The 16,678-nt window shown below is 43.0% G+C and overlaps 1 protein-coding gene and 1 long non-coding RNA gene across 7 annotated transcripts in view; both read left to right on the top strand.

Moving 5' to 3' along the window:
- Positions 1–9,929, top strand: part of ARHGEF12 (Rho guanine nucleotide exchange factor 12) — a 78,202-nt gene extending 68,273 nt beyond the window's left edge. For 2 of the 6 annotated variants that reach the window (XM_070765313.1, XM_070765314.1), the window contains exons 39-41: positions 280–587; positions 3,427–3,499; positions 5,619–6,682. In XM_070765313.1, the coding sequence (XP_070621414.1) occupies positions 280–587; positions 3,427–3,499; positions 5,619–5,629 (392 nt within the window). In that variant the 3' untranslated portion in view covers positions 5,630–6,682. The other 4 variants (XR_011560421.1, XM_070765311.1, XM_070765310.1 and 1 more) reach the window with 4 other exon arrangements.
- LOC139174765 (uncharacterized) lies at positions 7,023–7,434 on the top strand. Its single transcript, XR_011560422.1, has 2 exons — positions 7,023–7,104; positions 7,259–7,434. It is a non-coding gene; the product is annotated as an uncharacterized lncRNA (long non-coding RNA).
- Positions 9,930–16,678: the final 6,749 nt, after the last annotated feature.

Raw genomic sequence — 16,678 nt, 5'->3', positions numbered from 1 at the left:
ATCCTATTCAGATTGCCACTTCCCCTACATGCCACACACTTTTAAGAAACTGCCCTTTTTAAAAAAATCTAGCACAAGTGGCCCCTCTCTTTTCTTTCAGGGCAAGGGGCAAAGTGTGGTGGAAACTAGTTGGCAGTGACACAACATCATAGCAGAGCAGCGAAAGTGTGTCGAGAAAGGACGTTTGCACGAGGCGCACAGACACAGGCAGATAGAATGCGTTATATGCTCCCTCCAGCCATTTATTTGTTGGGGCTGCTAAGGTCGTTCTCTTTGCAGGAAATTATTTGATCCTTGATGGATACGGCACAGTACAGGAGAGCTCCACCGATGAAGAGGTCACTTCGCTCGTTCTACGGTGCACTGCAGACAGAAGCACAATGGACTCTGCCGACCAGCAGCCCAGGTCTCAGGATGGCCAGCCAGTTACAGCCAGCTCACCATTTGCAGAGGAATTGCTGGCATCCCACTGGCAAGCTGCCAAGGAATCCACTTCAGACGCATTAGGAGCTTCCTTGTCTGTCGAGTCGCGTACCCTGGTGATGCGCTACATCCAGAACATAGAGGCCAGCCTTCAGCATTTGAAGGTAGTGTGTTCTCGTGTACATGGAGTATCTTTGCGCTGTGGTGTGGGTTTTTTAATGGCTAGATTTTAAGAAATGGGAGTTTAAGAGGCTTGTGGGGAGTAAGTCATCCAGAGAGGTGTGTTTATCTTCTTGACAGAGTTCCACAGTATCTTTTCAGAGTAATGTTCAGTTCCGCCCTATAAATTCTAAAATCAGGAGAATCAGATGTTCTCCAGAATGTATAAATATCTATGTAATTATGTCTGTCCCTTTGCTGGCTGGGTTGCTCGAGATTAAAGATTTGTCCTAGATTTTAGAGACAGAGATGAAAAATGAAAACCTTGGAATAACCCTGAGGAAGAGACGCTTTCATGTCTGGAGAATGCGAATGAATGTTAGGAATGACTTATAGCAATGAAGTGCATTGTACAGTTTAAAGCTTAGAAGATTGAAATGTAAAAGTTGAAATCAATGTTGATTTATCGAAGCCAAGGTGTTGAAACTTCTTGAGCCAAAAATAAACAACACCCCACTCAAATCTAAGAGGCTCAAAAAGAGAAGAGTCAATATTTTATGTAGAGGCATCTAGCAGAGCCGATAGTACTAAGATCAGGGAGAAAGATTTGATAGGAGCAGAGTGTACTATATGGAAGATTTGGTTACCACTTTGTAAACAGATTCTTGCCTACCTTTGGCTTTAAGAATTTGTGTTCTGCACTCAAGCATCAAATGTTTATTTTAAGATAATTTAAGATAATTAAGCCATTTTTGGCTTTCTAGTGTCCAATCTTCCAAGTTGTCTTTATTAGTTTCACAGTACAGTGATACCACATCTTACAAACACCTCATCATACAAACTTTTCGAGATACAAACCCGGGGTTTAAGATTTTTTTGCCTCTTCTTACAAACTATTTTCACCTTACAAACCCACCGCCGCCACTGGGATGCCCCGCCTCCGGACTTCCGTAGCCAGCGAAGCACCCGTTTTTGCGCTGTTGGGATTCCCCTGAGGCTCCCCTCCATGGGAAACACCACCTCCGGACTTCTGTGTTTTTGTGATGCTGCAGGGAAATCCCAGCAGGGGAATCCCAGCAGCACAAAAACGGGCACTTCGCTGACAATGGAAGTCCAGAGATGGGGTTTCCCAGCAAGGAGAGCCTCAGCGAAATCGCAGCATCGCAAAAACACAGAGGTCTGGAGGTGGGGTTTCCAGGACTTCGGTGTTTTTGCGATGCTGCAGTTTCACTGATGCTCCCTTCACTGGGAAACCCCACCTCCAGACTTCCGTTGCCAGCAAAGCGCCCTGCAGCATCACAAAAACACGGAAGTCTGGAGGTGGGGTTTCCCATGGAGGGGAGCCTCATGGGAATCCCAGCAGCGCAAAAACGGGCACTTCAGCTGGCAAAAAGGGGTGAATTTTGGGCTTGCAGGCATTAATCTCTTTTCCATTGATTCCTGTGGGAAACATTGTTTCGTCTTACAAACTTTTCACCTTAAGAACCTCGTCCTGGAACCAATTAAGTTTGTAAGACAAGGTATCACTGTATATAAATGAAAGATTTTCCCTTGACAAGGGATCATTTCAATCAGTTTCAGAGGTTTAAATCAAGCCCGGCTGAGCAACAGCAGTCATTCTTTTGCTGCATAGTCTTCCCAATTTTGGGGGAGATACAAATCTTTAAACTTGTGTAAGTAAAACCTTTATTAAAGGACTAAAGGCAACTCATCCAGTGATTTCACTAAAACTTGCCAATCTGAAAGTTCTCAATCTTTAAAAAAAAAAAGAGTCATAAGGGGAAATTGTGGTTGAACTTAGAGTCCATTTAGGCAATATTAGCTACTATAAGCAGACTGAAATCCTGGTTCCTAGCCAGTGACAAAAATAAAAATAAAAAATGCAGTTCCTGCTGTTTGCTTACAAAGAGACAGAGAAGGAGAGAATATGCAGTACAAAGTACAGGTGGGTAACCTTGCAATCTTTCCTTGCTCTGGAGAGGTTTTGGCAGTCTGCATTCCCTATTCAAGCTGTGTTTTTTGGGCACAATGTGTTTCTTAGAGTAATTGTAAAATAATGCACTTGGGGAAAAGGAATCCTCAATCTGAGTATTGTACTGGCAGTTCTGTGTTAGCAAAAACTTCAGAAGAGAAGGATTTAGGGGTAGTGATTTCTGACAGTCTCAAAATGGGTGAGCAGTATGGTCAGGCAGTAGGAAAAGCAAGTAGGATGCTTGGCTGCATAGCTAGAGGTATAACAAGCAGGAAGAGGGAGATTGTGATCCCTCTATATAGAGTGCTGGTGAGACCACATTTGGAATACAGTACTGTGTTCAGTTCTGGAGACGTCACCTACAAAAAGATATGGATGAAATTGAACGGGTCCAAAGACGGGCTACAAGAATGGTGGAAGGTCTTAAGCATAAAACGTATCAGGAAAGACTTCATGGACTCAATCTGTATAGTCTGGAGGACAGAAGGGAAAAGGGGGACACAATCGAAACATTTAAATATGTGAAAGGGTTAAATAAGGTCCAGGAGGGAAGTGTTTTTAATAGGAAAGTGAGCACACGAACAAGGGGACACAATCTGAAGCTAGTTGGGGGAAAGCAACGTGAGAAAATATTATTTTACTGAAAGAGTAGTAGATCCTTGGAACAAACTTCCAGCAGACGTGGTAGATAAATCCACAGTAACTGAATGTAAACATGCCTGGGATAAATATCTATCCATCCTAAGATAAAATGCAGAAAATAGTATAAGGGCAGACTAGATGGACCATGAGGTCTTTTTCTGCCGTCAGTCTTCTATGTTTCTAGTTCATCAGAACCTCTTCACGTGTGTACGATCGATTATGTTTTTCAGGAAGTGGAGGAAAACTACGCTGCTCTTCTTCAGCATAGGCTGTCTGGCTCCATCACCACAGATGAGCATTCGGGTATGCCTGTCCTTTTCGTCTGATAGCCGAGGTGATAGTAATGTGTTCATCATTTGCGGAATTTAGCTCCAAGGGAAGCCACTGTGTGGTGTTTGTTGAATTCTTCAGTTTTCATGACACTTAATTTTTTTAAAAATGGTTACAAAACATTATGAATCAATGCCTAGCTGTGCCGACTGTGCAATTCTGGCCTGGCGTCTTCTCTGCTCAGCGTTTTCCCCTTTCGCTAATGTCTACTTGTATCCCTGTCTAAACAAAGATGCCCAGTCTAGGACTCCCCAAACTCTTTGTTGCCACATTTTTATATTGTGCATTATTCAATGCATTGAGTCAGGGATAAACACGGCCGCAACAACTTATTTAAATGTTAATCAAACAAAATTAAATTTAATTTGTGGAGAGATGTCCTTGGCGTGCCATTTAAAGGCCAAGTGTAATCACTCAGCCTGGAAAAGGTTGCACACCCCTTAATTAATGGAACAATTGCACATAAAGAACCAGTAAGGCGGGTGGGTGGGTGAGTGGGTGGAGGGATGATTCCAAAATCCTTCCAGAATTTTGAGACACGTTTGGAAATCAGTAAAAATAGTTTATCTGTTCAGTTCTCAGAACTGAAGAAGCGTCTTAGATGAGAAGCAAAATGCTTTCAAAGGGGAAAAAATCTAAGAAAGTACAGTTGCCTTTTGGCAAAACACATTCGAAACAACCTGCATGATTGAGAATCTCCATAGACTAGAGGTATAACAAGCAGGAAGAGGGAGATTATGATCCCGCTATATAGAGCGCTGGTGGTGAGACCACATTTGGAGTACCGTGTTCAGTTCTGGAGACCTCACCTACAAAAAGATATTGACAAAATTGAACGGGTCCAAAGACGGGCAACAAGAATGGTGGAAGGTCTTAAGCATAAAACCTATCAGGAAAGACTTCATGGACTCAATCTGTCTAGTCTGGAGGACAGAAGGAAAAGGGGGGACATGATCGAAACATTTAAATATGTTAAAGGGTTAAATAAGGTCCAGGAGGGAAGTGTTTCTAATAGGACACAAGAACAAGGGGACACAATCTGAAGGTAGTTGGGGGAAAGATCAGAAGCAACATGAGAAAATATTATTTGACTGAAAGAGTAGTAGATGCTTGGAACAAACTTCCAGCAGATGTGGTAGATAAATCCACAGTAACTGAATTTAAACGTGCCCGGGATAAACATACAGTGATCCCTCGATTAGCACGGTCTCGATTAGCGCGAAACGCTGCAACGCGGTTTTTCAAAAAATATTAATTAAAAAAATAAAAAAATAAAAAATAAGTCCACGCTAGTTCTCTCTCTCTTTCTCTCCCTTTTGCCGGCGTGGTATATGAGAGAGAAAGAGAGAGGCAGAGGTCGGGCGCATTACCGGGAGGTGGAGGCGGCGTGGGGACGCTGGGTGCCGGGGACACCGAGGAGGGGGTGGACGTGGCCTCTCAGCTGCAGAGCCGAACAAGGGCGGAGGCAACGGCGGAGTCCGGCGCTGGGGCCATGCGGGGCCGCTCATCCAGGGGGGGCGTGGACTGGCAAGTCGCCCTCCTTTCTCTTTCTTTCTCCAAGCTGCAATACGGCAAGCGGCAAGCGGCAAGTGATCTTGGGGTTTCCCCTTTGCCTGGGCGGCGGGAAGACCAAGGGAAGGTTCCTTCAGCCGCCCAACACCTGATCCGCTCCGCAGCGCGGCAACGAGGAAACCCCATCTTCGGCTCCTCGCTGCTTCCGCGCTGCGGAGCAGATCAGCTGTTGGGCGGCTGAAGGAACCTTCCCTTGGTCTTCCCCGCCGCCCACACGCAAACTCCACCATCTGCGCATGTGCGGCCATGAAAAAAATGGCGCACATGCGCAGATGGTGTTTTTACTTCCGCATCCAGTATAACGCGGAAATCGGTTAGCGCGGGAGGTCTTGGAACGTAACCCCCGCGCTAACCGAGGGATCACTGTATATCCATCCTAAGATAAAATACAGGAAATAGTATAAGGGCAGACTAGATGGACCATGAGGTCTTTTTCTGCTGTCAGTCTTCTATGTTTCTAGACATCCTTGGTGGGTTTCTCTTCTCAGCCCTTTTCTTCTGTTTCTATTTTTGTCCTCAGATAAAAGTTAATCACCTTCTTGCCAATCACTGGAGATTGGATGGAGTCTTCTGCCTTGAGTCAGCCTCTGCTAGCCTCAGCCGGCCTCTGCCTGGACTCTCTTGGCCTTAGGCCTCTTTCAATGGACCCTTAAGTGGGAGGGGGCTCCACATAGTGGAGAAGTGGGCAGTTTTTTTTCCTTTGAGGTGTCTGCACTAGCCTTTCAGGGAGAGGGGGGGGTGGCGATTTTATTTCCCCTCCTCTTGTTACCAGAAATTCTTTTTGATTCCAAACAGAGGGAAAAAAAGAGGAACGGAAAGAAGAAACCAAATGTATAAAGTTCTGGGTGTAGGATATAAAAATGTATCTATACATTTAAAAAAAAAATCAATGTATTTATTTGACTTCATTCCGTGTACTGAAAGCACACTTTAACTTGTATTTTATTTTGTTTTTTAAATGATAGTGCCAGTTTGCTAGGTTCCCAGCATCTTTCTTCTCCTGAACCCTTACTCTGAACTGAAGACTGGTGTGTGTGTGTGTGCGCGCGCATGTGTGTGTTGATTTCCCCCTTGGATTCTGCCAACAATGAGTCTCTTCCTCAGAATGATTCTATTTTTTTGTTTTGTGGAGCGAAATCTAGCAGCAGGCAGGCAGGCAACCTTTCTTTTTCTGAACTATGTCGTCGCCAGGGAAGGATTTCAAAGTGGCAGCCAAATTTCTCTTTGGGAATGCCTTCATTTTTCCGGTGTTGACTGAAAGAGAGACAAGGATCAGAGTCTGGGAGCTGTGTTCCCTAAGCCCAGGTACTGATTTTATTGTGACTTCCCTTTGAAAGCAACAACTTGATATTTGTAGCTTGAGGTGGGAGTTGGGGGTAGAGAAAGCAATACATTTGTCAGAAATTCCTGAGGCCACCATGTTTCTAATAAACTGATGAGTAACTGCTGCAGAAGATAGCCGCTACGTTTGGAAGGTAGGGGCCAGAATTGTTTGGTATCGAGAAGTGTGCCTTACTGACCAGTGTGGGTAGTAGACCGAGCTTGGAATAATAGTGCCATTTGTTTTTCCTTTTTATGCAAAAATGCTCTGAAATCACACTAGGAACTTCTGCAGTAGGAGAATTATAGGAACAGACACCATGTCTGATGCAGGACTGGTATCCTGATGGAGCTGGACCTTTTCAAGCTTTACAGCATTGAGGTAGACAATTAAGACCCTGGGTGCGTTGTCTGCTTTGGGTAGTTTTCCCATTCAGGATACATCCCCCTGTAACAGCTGTCCAGTCCTTGGGTCCTTTCCCCCCGGAAAACCAGCTCTAAATGTGCCAAATTCTAGAAGTCCCTTTAATGTTTTAAAACCATGCTGAGTGCACTGCAAAGTGTAGAGTATCTTCTTTTTCTTCTTATTTTCAGCATGAATGTCATAGGATATCCTCCATTAATGCAGAGGAACTCCCCCACCCCTGCAAGGAATCCTGATCCATTTCCACTTACAGGAAAGAGCTGTAAGAGCAGCAACTATTCTTGAATCCCCACCATCCCCACCACCACCAATGTACTGGTGCATATTGAAGGCAGGAAAGTTCCCATTGGTCTGGGTCACAAAGTATTTGGATCCGAAATACTCAAAAGGAATTATTTTCTCTTTCTTGTTTTCAGGGCCATCCCGCTGAATTCTCTGTTCCCTCCTAAAATTCCAAGCAATTCCCCAAATGGAAATGTTACGTTCAAAAGATCAGACCCATATTACAGATGACCTTGTTTTTAAAAGTATTTCCCCGAGTCTGCGGAGAGAGGCGGCATACAAATCTAATAAATTATTATTATTATTATTATTCAAAGGTGTAAGTATTTTAGTCACTTCTAGGCAAGATGAACAGCAAAAAAGTCTAATAAATAGGTTTTTCCTTGGTCCCTGAACCATGGCATTTTCACCTTTCCATGCTCCAGGTCCACATCTGTGGAGCCAGAGGAACTGAGATCCAGATGTAGACCTTTCCCTAATATAAATAGGTGAAGGAGCCAGAAATCGGTGACATTTGGATGCCACTCTTTACAGACATTGTGGCAAGACCACTGTCCGATCCTCTGCCAGACGGGCTTCAGCATCCTGAAAAAAGAGAGATGGGGTCAGGATGGCCAAAGGCTCCGCCAAGCAGAGGGCCAGCAGAAGGCTTGTTTAATCTCGACAGAGGACAGATTATTTGCCTTTCCCCTCCTTCCTGTAAAGCAAAAACAGAGTACCGTGTTCTTGTCTTCCTGGCAGTTTCTTTGTATTGTGTGTGTGTGTGTGTGTGTATGTGTGTGTTTTGTCCCGGCTTCTCTAGGCCACCTATTACACCATCTCCTGTTAAGGGCATTATTATTTTACGATAAGAAAGAGAAAGTAGAGAGAAACGGGGATCACCAACTGCTTCCAGCCTCATAACTGACTGTCGCAGGAGATGTCTCTCGCACGTCTACTGTACAAAAGGCCCCGAACACAGATCCATTTTTATGAAAAGGGTCAACCCTAAAAAATGCACTTTGTGGGATTCCCATTGGTGTTGAACTTTTGGATCCTTAATGTTCTAGAACAGCCAGGAGGAATTCCAGCCAAAGAGACTTTCCCTGTCCTTCTCCACTGGCTGTGATCGTGTCTTCCTTGGGCCTATCTCCCTTCCTTCCTTCCTCCCTCCCTTCCTCCCTCCCTCCCTTCCTTCCTTCCTTCCTTCCTTCCTTCCTTCCCTCCCTCCCTCCCTCCCTCCCTCCCTCCCTCCCTCCCTCCCTCCCACCCTTGGCAAGCTGAAAATAATATAAACAATGAAAGACTTTTTTTTTAACCAGAGAATATTATATTGTTTATGCTACCATCATATTTAGGATGTCTTTGTTTTTAACCTGGATTTATTGGACTAGCATATTGGAATTTGGCCTTAAAAAGGCGAACTCTGAATCTAAAGACAGCTTCCTTCCTTCTCGGTTTGCTTGTCCTTTTACTGTACACCCAAGACTAGCATTTCTGAACTTTTAAGGTATGTGGATTTAAGTTTAAGACATATGGATTTTAACTCCCGGAATTAATGCTAACTGGGGAAATCTGGGAGTTGAAGTCCGCCCGTCATAAAGTGGCCAAATTCAGCAACATTGCCCAAGATGAAGAAAGTTGGAGGATTCTGAGGGGATGGGGGATTGCTTGGGGTTTAGGATTATCCCGAGCCATCAGAATATACAATTCATAAAAAGGATTCTGCTTTCTAATCCTTCCATATTTTGTAGTGATGGTGCTTTAATCTGCCAGATGCCGCTCATTAGCTCTGAGTTCTCTGCTTCTTACTTCCCAATTGACTAAATCAGCACTGAACAGCCCCGTCTCAAGGCCTGGCAGACTGCAAAGCATGTGTCCCATTTTATTTTTTCTCCCATGGCCTTACCAATGGTTGAAAGAGGCTGATTCCGGGTCCTGTCTCGGAGGTCTGCTTAGCACGACTCAGGTGATTCTAACCCCTCAGAGCTCTAACAGCTCACCTGTGTCTTTGCCTTGCTGCCTGTGTAGATGCAACCCTGTCACTGATTCACCACGAGACATTGTGCAGGAGACAAATGGAAGTCAGATTTTCTGTACTCGTTTTTTGGGGGGGTTACCCTTTGCATAATAGTCCTCTCTCGCTGCCTGCCGGCTTCTCCCCAATCTACCCTTGAGAGTAGGACTGGCAAGAAAAAGGATCGCTTGATAGAGTGAGAGAAAGGTCATAACAGTTGCCTTATTGCTTTGGGACGTTGGATATTCTTGACTGTTGTGCTGAGTTCCGCCCAGAAAACATTGATAGCTTTTGAGAGAAAGGAGACCCTTAACAGCCAAAGTGCAAAGAGAGGTTGCGTAGGTGGAAAACCCATGCAGTATTATCTTTTACTCTGCCATATGTCAGAATAACCTTTTTGGTTTGGGTAGGGGAAAAAAAACCCCTACTTTATTTGTGCTGTTTTCTCATCTAGAATCTCAATATCGGTTGTACATTTGGTGAGTGAATTGCGTCTCTCCCTATCCCCCCTTCTCTTTTCCATTCCAAAGAAGACCCTTCTTGCTCTTCTTCAATCCCCCCCCCAACCAATTTATAGGCAGATGCTGTGGAAAAGGATTCTGCAGCTGGAATGTTACTCTGCTCTTCTTTTTTTTATTTTTATTAAAAAAATGGAATTGTTTGTTGTAATGCTCTAACTGCTAGGACTGTATTTTATTTGCTTGCCATGCATTTACTCCTTTTAACAGATTCTGCTTTTAAGGAAAAACACAAGACTCCAATCTGAAAATACTCTTTGGAAAGGAAAATGCAAAAAAAACAAAACAAAACCCACCCAACCAACAAAAGGACAACAACAATAAGACAGATCAAATATCCTGTATTTTTAATTGATCATGTTTGAATGTCTAAGGAAAGAAGAAGAAAAAAGAATTTATTGTTCTAATTATCCAGATGTATGTATGTTTGTAAAATAGCTCTTATTAGCTGATAAGGTTGTATGTTTTTGGAACAAAATATTGATCATTAAAAAAAGTATTGAGTTTTGCGGGCGCTTTTTGGATTTCGAGAAACCTATAATTAAAGCATTCAGATATCAGTAAATAAGGTCAAAAGAGCCAACATTTGACGATGGTGTTCTTAACGTAGTTTAGAATTTGACAGGAGCAGCTGTCATGGGCATTATTGACAGGCAGATAAATTGGTTGTAACTCGGTAAAATTTGCCTTTCTGAGTCAGCAATACAATTATGAAAGATGGTGGGGTTTTTTTTTCTTCTCAGGGTCAGGGCTTAATATAACACATGGAATAGCTGTAACTGGATGGTACAGCAAATTTTCCAAGTCTCAAGGGTACTTCTCTGCATTTTGATCTTGAAAGTTCCTTGTTGCATTGTGAGCTGAGAAGACTTTAGTCTCAAGAACTGCTGACCCTCAAGAACAGACAGCAGTTTGGATAAAGGAAGGTTTCCAAACCAGGTTGACAAGGTTATTCTATTCTGGTGCATTTGGTATCGTCTTTAGTTTTGTGGACCACCATTTGCATGAAGAGTCCATAATAATTTGCTAATTTGATTTGGATGCCCGGGTTCTTTTTAGGCAAAGAATACTTTATTCTGGCTTCCATATTTATGGGGAGTGAGTAGAGTGTACACATTCTGGGCCACAACAACCCCTGTGGCTAATATTTTTAGCTGAAGAATCTTCTGAGGTCATTTTGTAGTCCAGAGGTATTCTGAGCATTAAAAACGATGCCGGAGTTTTGCAGCATTTTTAATTTCCCCCAGTTCTTATTGCTATGTGAAGCAGAAAACCAAGCAATAAGATTAATTGGACTAATAAACATGCATATTTTATTCACTTGTGTATTAACTGTGCAAATCATTTTATTTACAGATATCAATAGACTGCTAATATGATGGAATATTTATTTGTCTAAACAGAGCAAAAAAGAAAAAAGATTTGCAGAACAAATTGTTTTCCCCTCTCCCCCTCCCACCCCAAGCTCTTTGCAAAGGAAGAGTCGCACAACTATGGGGACAGGACAGAATTAGGTATGTATGACGAACAAGGGGCACCGCCGATTCAAGGACAGTCTAGTAGTTTGCTTCCAAGCACAGCACGTTGCCCTGAAACCTAAGAAATGACAGTCGTAAGATCTGCAAGACCTGGGTGTCGTTTTCTACTTAACATTGCCGGAAAGGCAAGGTCCTTTGTCGACATTAAAATAAAGCTTCATTTTTTCCTTCTTTTAAAAAGTTCCACAAAGCTTTTCGCAGCACGGAAAAATGTGAATATCAGCAAAAAAATAATAATAATCGCTGTAATTGCAAAAGGAAGAGGTGCTGCAACTGGTAAAAATCCAGAGATCTTTAGGCACGCCAGCTCAGTAGCATTTAGAGCTTCCTCCAAAGTTCATCATTTGGATACTCAGCCTCCCATTGAGCATTTCTTTGCGCCCCAAGCGAAAACTGGAATTTTGAAGCCATCCTTAATCTTGAGAAACCTCATCTGAGCTGCACTTCATGGATCGGAGAATCCACCAAGGATGGTTTTGCAACTCCTCAGCAAATTAGCTAAGTTTAGGCCAGTACATAGAAACAAAGAAGATTGACGGCAGAAAAAGACCTCCTGGTCCATCTAGTCTGCCCTTCTACTATTCCCTGTATTTAACTTAGGATGGATCTATGTTTATCCCAGGCATGTTTCAATTCAGTGACTGTGGATTTACCAACCACGTCTGCTGGAAGTTTGTTTCAAGCATCTGCTAGTAGTTTTTCCTCTCCTGCTTCAAGGTCATCTAAGCCAGGAATGTCCAATCTTGGCAACTTAGAGAGCCGGGGTGGCGCAGCAGGCAAAGAGCTGTACTGCAGACCACTGAAGCTGACTGTACATCTGAAGGTCAGCGGTTCAAATCTTCATCACTGGCTCAAGGTTGACTCAGCCTTCCATCCTTCCGAGGTGGGTAAAATGAGGACCCGGATGGTGGGGGCAATAGCCTAGCTCTGTTAAAGAAAGTGCTATTGCTAACGTGTTGTAAGCCGCCCTGAATCTAAGGAGAAGGGCGGCATAAAAATTGAATGAATGAATGAATGAGTAAGCAAGTAAGTAAATAAATAAATAAATAAGTAAATAAATAAACTTTTAAGTCATGTGGACTTAGAACTCTCAGAATTCCAAAGCCTGGGTAATTCTGGGATTTTGTCCACACGTTAAAGTTGCCACAGTTGGATACTCTACCTTGGTGGCACAGTGGTTAGAGTGCAGTACCGCAAGCTGATCGCTGGCTGCCAGCAGTTTGGCAGATCGAATCTCAGTAGGATCAAGGTTGACTCAGCCTTCCATCCTTCTCCAAGGTGAGTAAAATGAGGACCCAGATTGTTGGGGGAGAATATACTTTACTCTCTGTAAACCACTTAGAAAGGGCTGTAAAAACACTGTGAAGTGATAAGTCTAAATGCTACATGCTAAACGCTAAGCCATAAACTGCCACTACACAAATGGAAACTTGAGCAGTTTTCCAATTTCCCAGCCTTGGTATTGGACATAGTATTTGTTTCCCCACTCTTCCATCTTTCCCTGCTCTTATTTATCTGGATGTTTTTATCCCACCGTTGTTATTTTGTCATAAACGATACAAATTCAAAAGTTCTGATACATTCAGGAAAAAGGGCACCGTGTTTAACATTTGCAATCAGCTTCTGGTGCCCGCCTAGATTATTTCGCGGTTACTTTCTGTTTGTTTATTTGAACGAAACAAAGGGCTTAAGGGTACCACATTTAGTTTATCTTTCCATTAGTCTGAATGTGAGTTTTCTATGGAGCTGAATTGCGGCTTCCAATATACGCATTTGTCCCGGGCTATTGAAATATTTGCAATATTCCTCGGTATCTCTCTCCCTCTTCCTCATAATCTCTGTATAAAAGGTGCCATTTATTTCTATGTAATTGTTCATTTGAACTCTGTTTTGCGTTTCTGATGATAAACCTCTCTGTTATCTTGGACATTGTTTTCTCACGCGTCAGTTAGGATAGCGAAAATAATAACTGATGTAAGACAGACTCTATTGTCGCCTTCTGTGTTTTCCTAAAGCTACATCTCTCGAAGCTTAGCAGGAAGATGAATGTGGGACAAACAATTTATTTCTTTCTCGTGGCAGGGGGAAAAAAGCCATTTTCCTAGTTCCTTTCACAGATCTGTATTTATATTGGAGGAAAGTGGCAAGAACATCTCCCCCCCCCCCAAAAAAAACCCCAACCCAACAACCCTAACACACATTTAAAAAACCCAAAAATCTTTTAACAGAAGGTGACTTTCTCCCAGCCTCCAGGTCTTATTAATTTGGAGCCTTCTTCCAAAATTAATGAACTTGCATTCATTCCGGTTCCACCCCATTAGAATTGAACGCCTTATGTCATTTTGAATTGGGTGGATGTATAAATCTAATAACTAAATTATTGTAAACATGTGGCCTCTTCCAGTAAGGCTGAACAGTGGGGCATACAGAACAAAAAGCATTCCTCCTACCGTGTCTCCCTAAAACAATGGAGTTGGAAGAGGCGATGGTAGCCACCAACTTAGAAAGATTTTCCCTCTTGAAAGTTCATGAGCAGGTTTTTAAGTTTTTATTTCAGTAGTTTTCCTTTGGTTGGAGTTCACACTCAACGAAAGATATGTGTATATATAAGGTAGGTAGGTAGGTAGGTAGATAGATAGATAGATAGATAGATAGATAGATAGATAGATAGATAGATAGATAATAGATGACCGAGTGAAAAGAGAGGATAAATATGGATTGATGTTATATAGATCAGTGATTTTCAACCTTTTTTGAGACGGGGCACATTTTTTAGTTTACAAAATCCTGGGGTATACCACCAACCAAAATGACACAAAATGATGCATTGTATATCACCCTCTGCAGGGGCCTCTTATAAAAAGAAAAAGGTCAAATATCTATATACACCATCAGGATGGACATAACCAGCTGAGGCTGAGGCTTCATCTAGTGGTGGCAACATTTACCTCCAGTCTTGACCAGGATTAGAAATCGGGACCATGGGGAAGAGTAGCAGCTTCAACTACTCACCGCGGCCACACAATGACAAGTGTACGGCAGCCCGAGCGGGGACCTTCCAGGGTGTGGATGAGAGGAGGCCTGCTATTGGTCCATCGTTAGTGGTTGGGATGAATCCTAGAAGGTGATTGGTCAGTGAGCATTCCCTGTGCCTCCACTCTTCCTGTCACTGATAGCAGGAGGGATTGTGAGGGGAATGTTTATGTTCAGATGGAGGCAGCTGGCGGCAGGTCGGATAAATGGCCTCCGCAGGCCATAGTTTGGGGCCGCATGTTTAATTTCCCCACGGCACACCTGACTATGTCTCACGGCACACTAGTGTGCCGCGGCACACTGGTTGAAAAACACTGATACAGATGATGGTTGGATGGACAGACAGACAAACATAGATAGACAGACAGACAGATAGATAGATAAATAGATGATATAGGTATATGTCAAGTTGTGGTAGTCCCATGGAGGTATCAATGGAATGTTTCCTCTTAGAGATTTGATGTTCTATAATTTAATAGACTTGAATTAAGGTGTAATACATCTTTGCATCTCTTTTTATTTTATTTTTAATAAACTTTTATTGATTATAACACAAAAAGACAACGACAGACATAGAACAGCACCTCCTCTTTTTAATACAGAATATTATGCCCCTCAAAAATTGCTGATCTGCTGTTAAAATTTCAGCCGCATATATCTCAAGACTCCAAACACTGGAGAAAGGGACCTAGGATTCACGTAGGTGTGCAAGAGTTAGTCCTTTTTTTACGGCTGCTGGAAAAAAATACTAACACCCCCTCCCCCCCAATGTTGTCCTGCTTAAAATGACAAGTGTCACCTTGCTTGCTTAAAGCTGTTTTAGCTGAGCAGCAGCAGGGCAAGAGCAGGAAATAAGTTTTCCCCGAGTTCAGAGCAAACTCAAATCCAGATGACACTGCATTATTTGCACAATTTCGGTCTGCCACATAAATCAATAAAGGGCGTCTCTTATTCTGAAGCACGACTCCTTTTAACTGCGCATAGACGCGTGTGTGTGAAACGCAAGCCGTCACATCTGGATTGAATCCGACTATCGGCTTGCATTTAAATAAAATAATTGATACTACTACTAAAAAAAATGTTAAGCAATATGGTAGAAATTGGACTTAAGAGCATCTGTTTAATTAATTCCAGCAGGATTATCTATTTGTTTAATGGGCCACTCAGATGTTGACAAGTAATGAATTGGAGAATTGGAGAAATGAAAGTGATTTGGGTTACCATTTTTGACTCTTTGAGCACATAACCACACCTTGGGAAACTTTGGTTAATATAGGTCATTGGTTCTCAACCTTTCTAATGCCGCGACCCCTTAATACAGTTCCTCATGTTGTGGTGGCCCCCAACCATAAGTCTAGCGCCAATTCTCCCAAAAGAGATTTAAGCTGATTGGCAGGAAGGTCAGAGGGACACCCCCACTGTCAATGCCTGATTGTAAAAATATGTTCCATGGCGCCAGAATAGAAGCTTTAGTTCCTAACACCAGGGAGAATAGTCTGAAGGACAAAAAGAAAAGGGGGGACATGATCGAAACATTTTAAATGTTAAAGGGTTAAATAAGGTTCAGGAGGGAAGTGTTTTTAATAGGAAAGGGAACACAAGAACAAGGGGGCACAATCTGAGGTTAGTTGGGGGAAAGATCAGAAGCAACATGAGAAAATATTTGACTGAAAGAGTAGTAGATGCTTGGAGCAAACTTCCAGCAGACGTGGTTGGCAAATCCACAGTAACTGAATTTAAACATGCCTGGGATAAACATATATCCATCATAAAATAAAATACCCGAAATAGTATAAGGGCAGACTAGATGGACCATAAGGTCTTTTTCTGCCGTCAATCTTCTATGTTTCTTTGAAATTTGTCTTTTCCCATGGTCTTAGGTGACCCCTGTGAAATGGTCGTTCAACCCCAAAAGGGGTCCCCAGGTTGAGAATCACTGATATAGGTTGTTATCAGTGGTGGGGTTCAACTGTTTTTACTACCGGTTCTGTGGACTTGGCTTGGTGGGCGTGGCAGGGGAAGGATACTGCAAAATCCCCATTTCCTCCCGATCAGCCGAGACTCGGGAGGCAGAGAATAGATGGAGGTGCGGCCAGTCAGAGGTGGCATTTACTGGGTCTCTGAACTACTCAAAATTTCCACTACGGGTTCTCTGGAGCTGGTCAGAACGTGCTGATTTCCACTTGTGTTTGTGTTTCTCTGTCTCTCTCACTCTCTCCCTCTCCTTCCCTCCCTCTCTCTGTCTCTCTCCCTCTCGTTCCCCCCTCTATTTCTCTCTGTCTCTCCCTCCTTCCCTCTCCCCCTCTTTTTCTCTGTGTCTCTTTCTCTCCCTGTCCTTCCCTTGCTCCCTCTCTCTCTTTCTCTCTGTCTCCTACCTCTGCTTTTGTTTGTGTTTCTCTGTCTCCTCTCCTTCCCTCCCTCCCTCTCTCTGTCTCTCTTACTCTCCTTCCCTTCCTCCCTCTCTCTCTT

This window comes from Erythrolamprus reginae, chromosome 12 (genome assembly GCF_031021105.1).
Source record: "Erythrolamprus reginae isolate rEryReg1 chromosome 12, rEryReg1.hap1, whole genome shotgun sequence".
Lineage (NCBI taxonomy): Eukaryota > Metazoa > Chordata > Lepidosauria > Squamata > Dipsadidae > Erythrolamprus > Erythrolamprus reginae.
The sequence above is the reverse complement of the archived record's forward strand: the minus strand, read 5'-3'. Positions and strand labels throughout refer to the sequence as shown.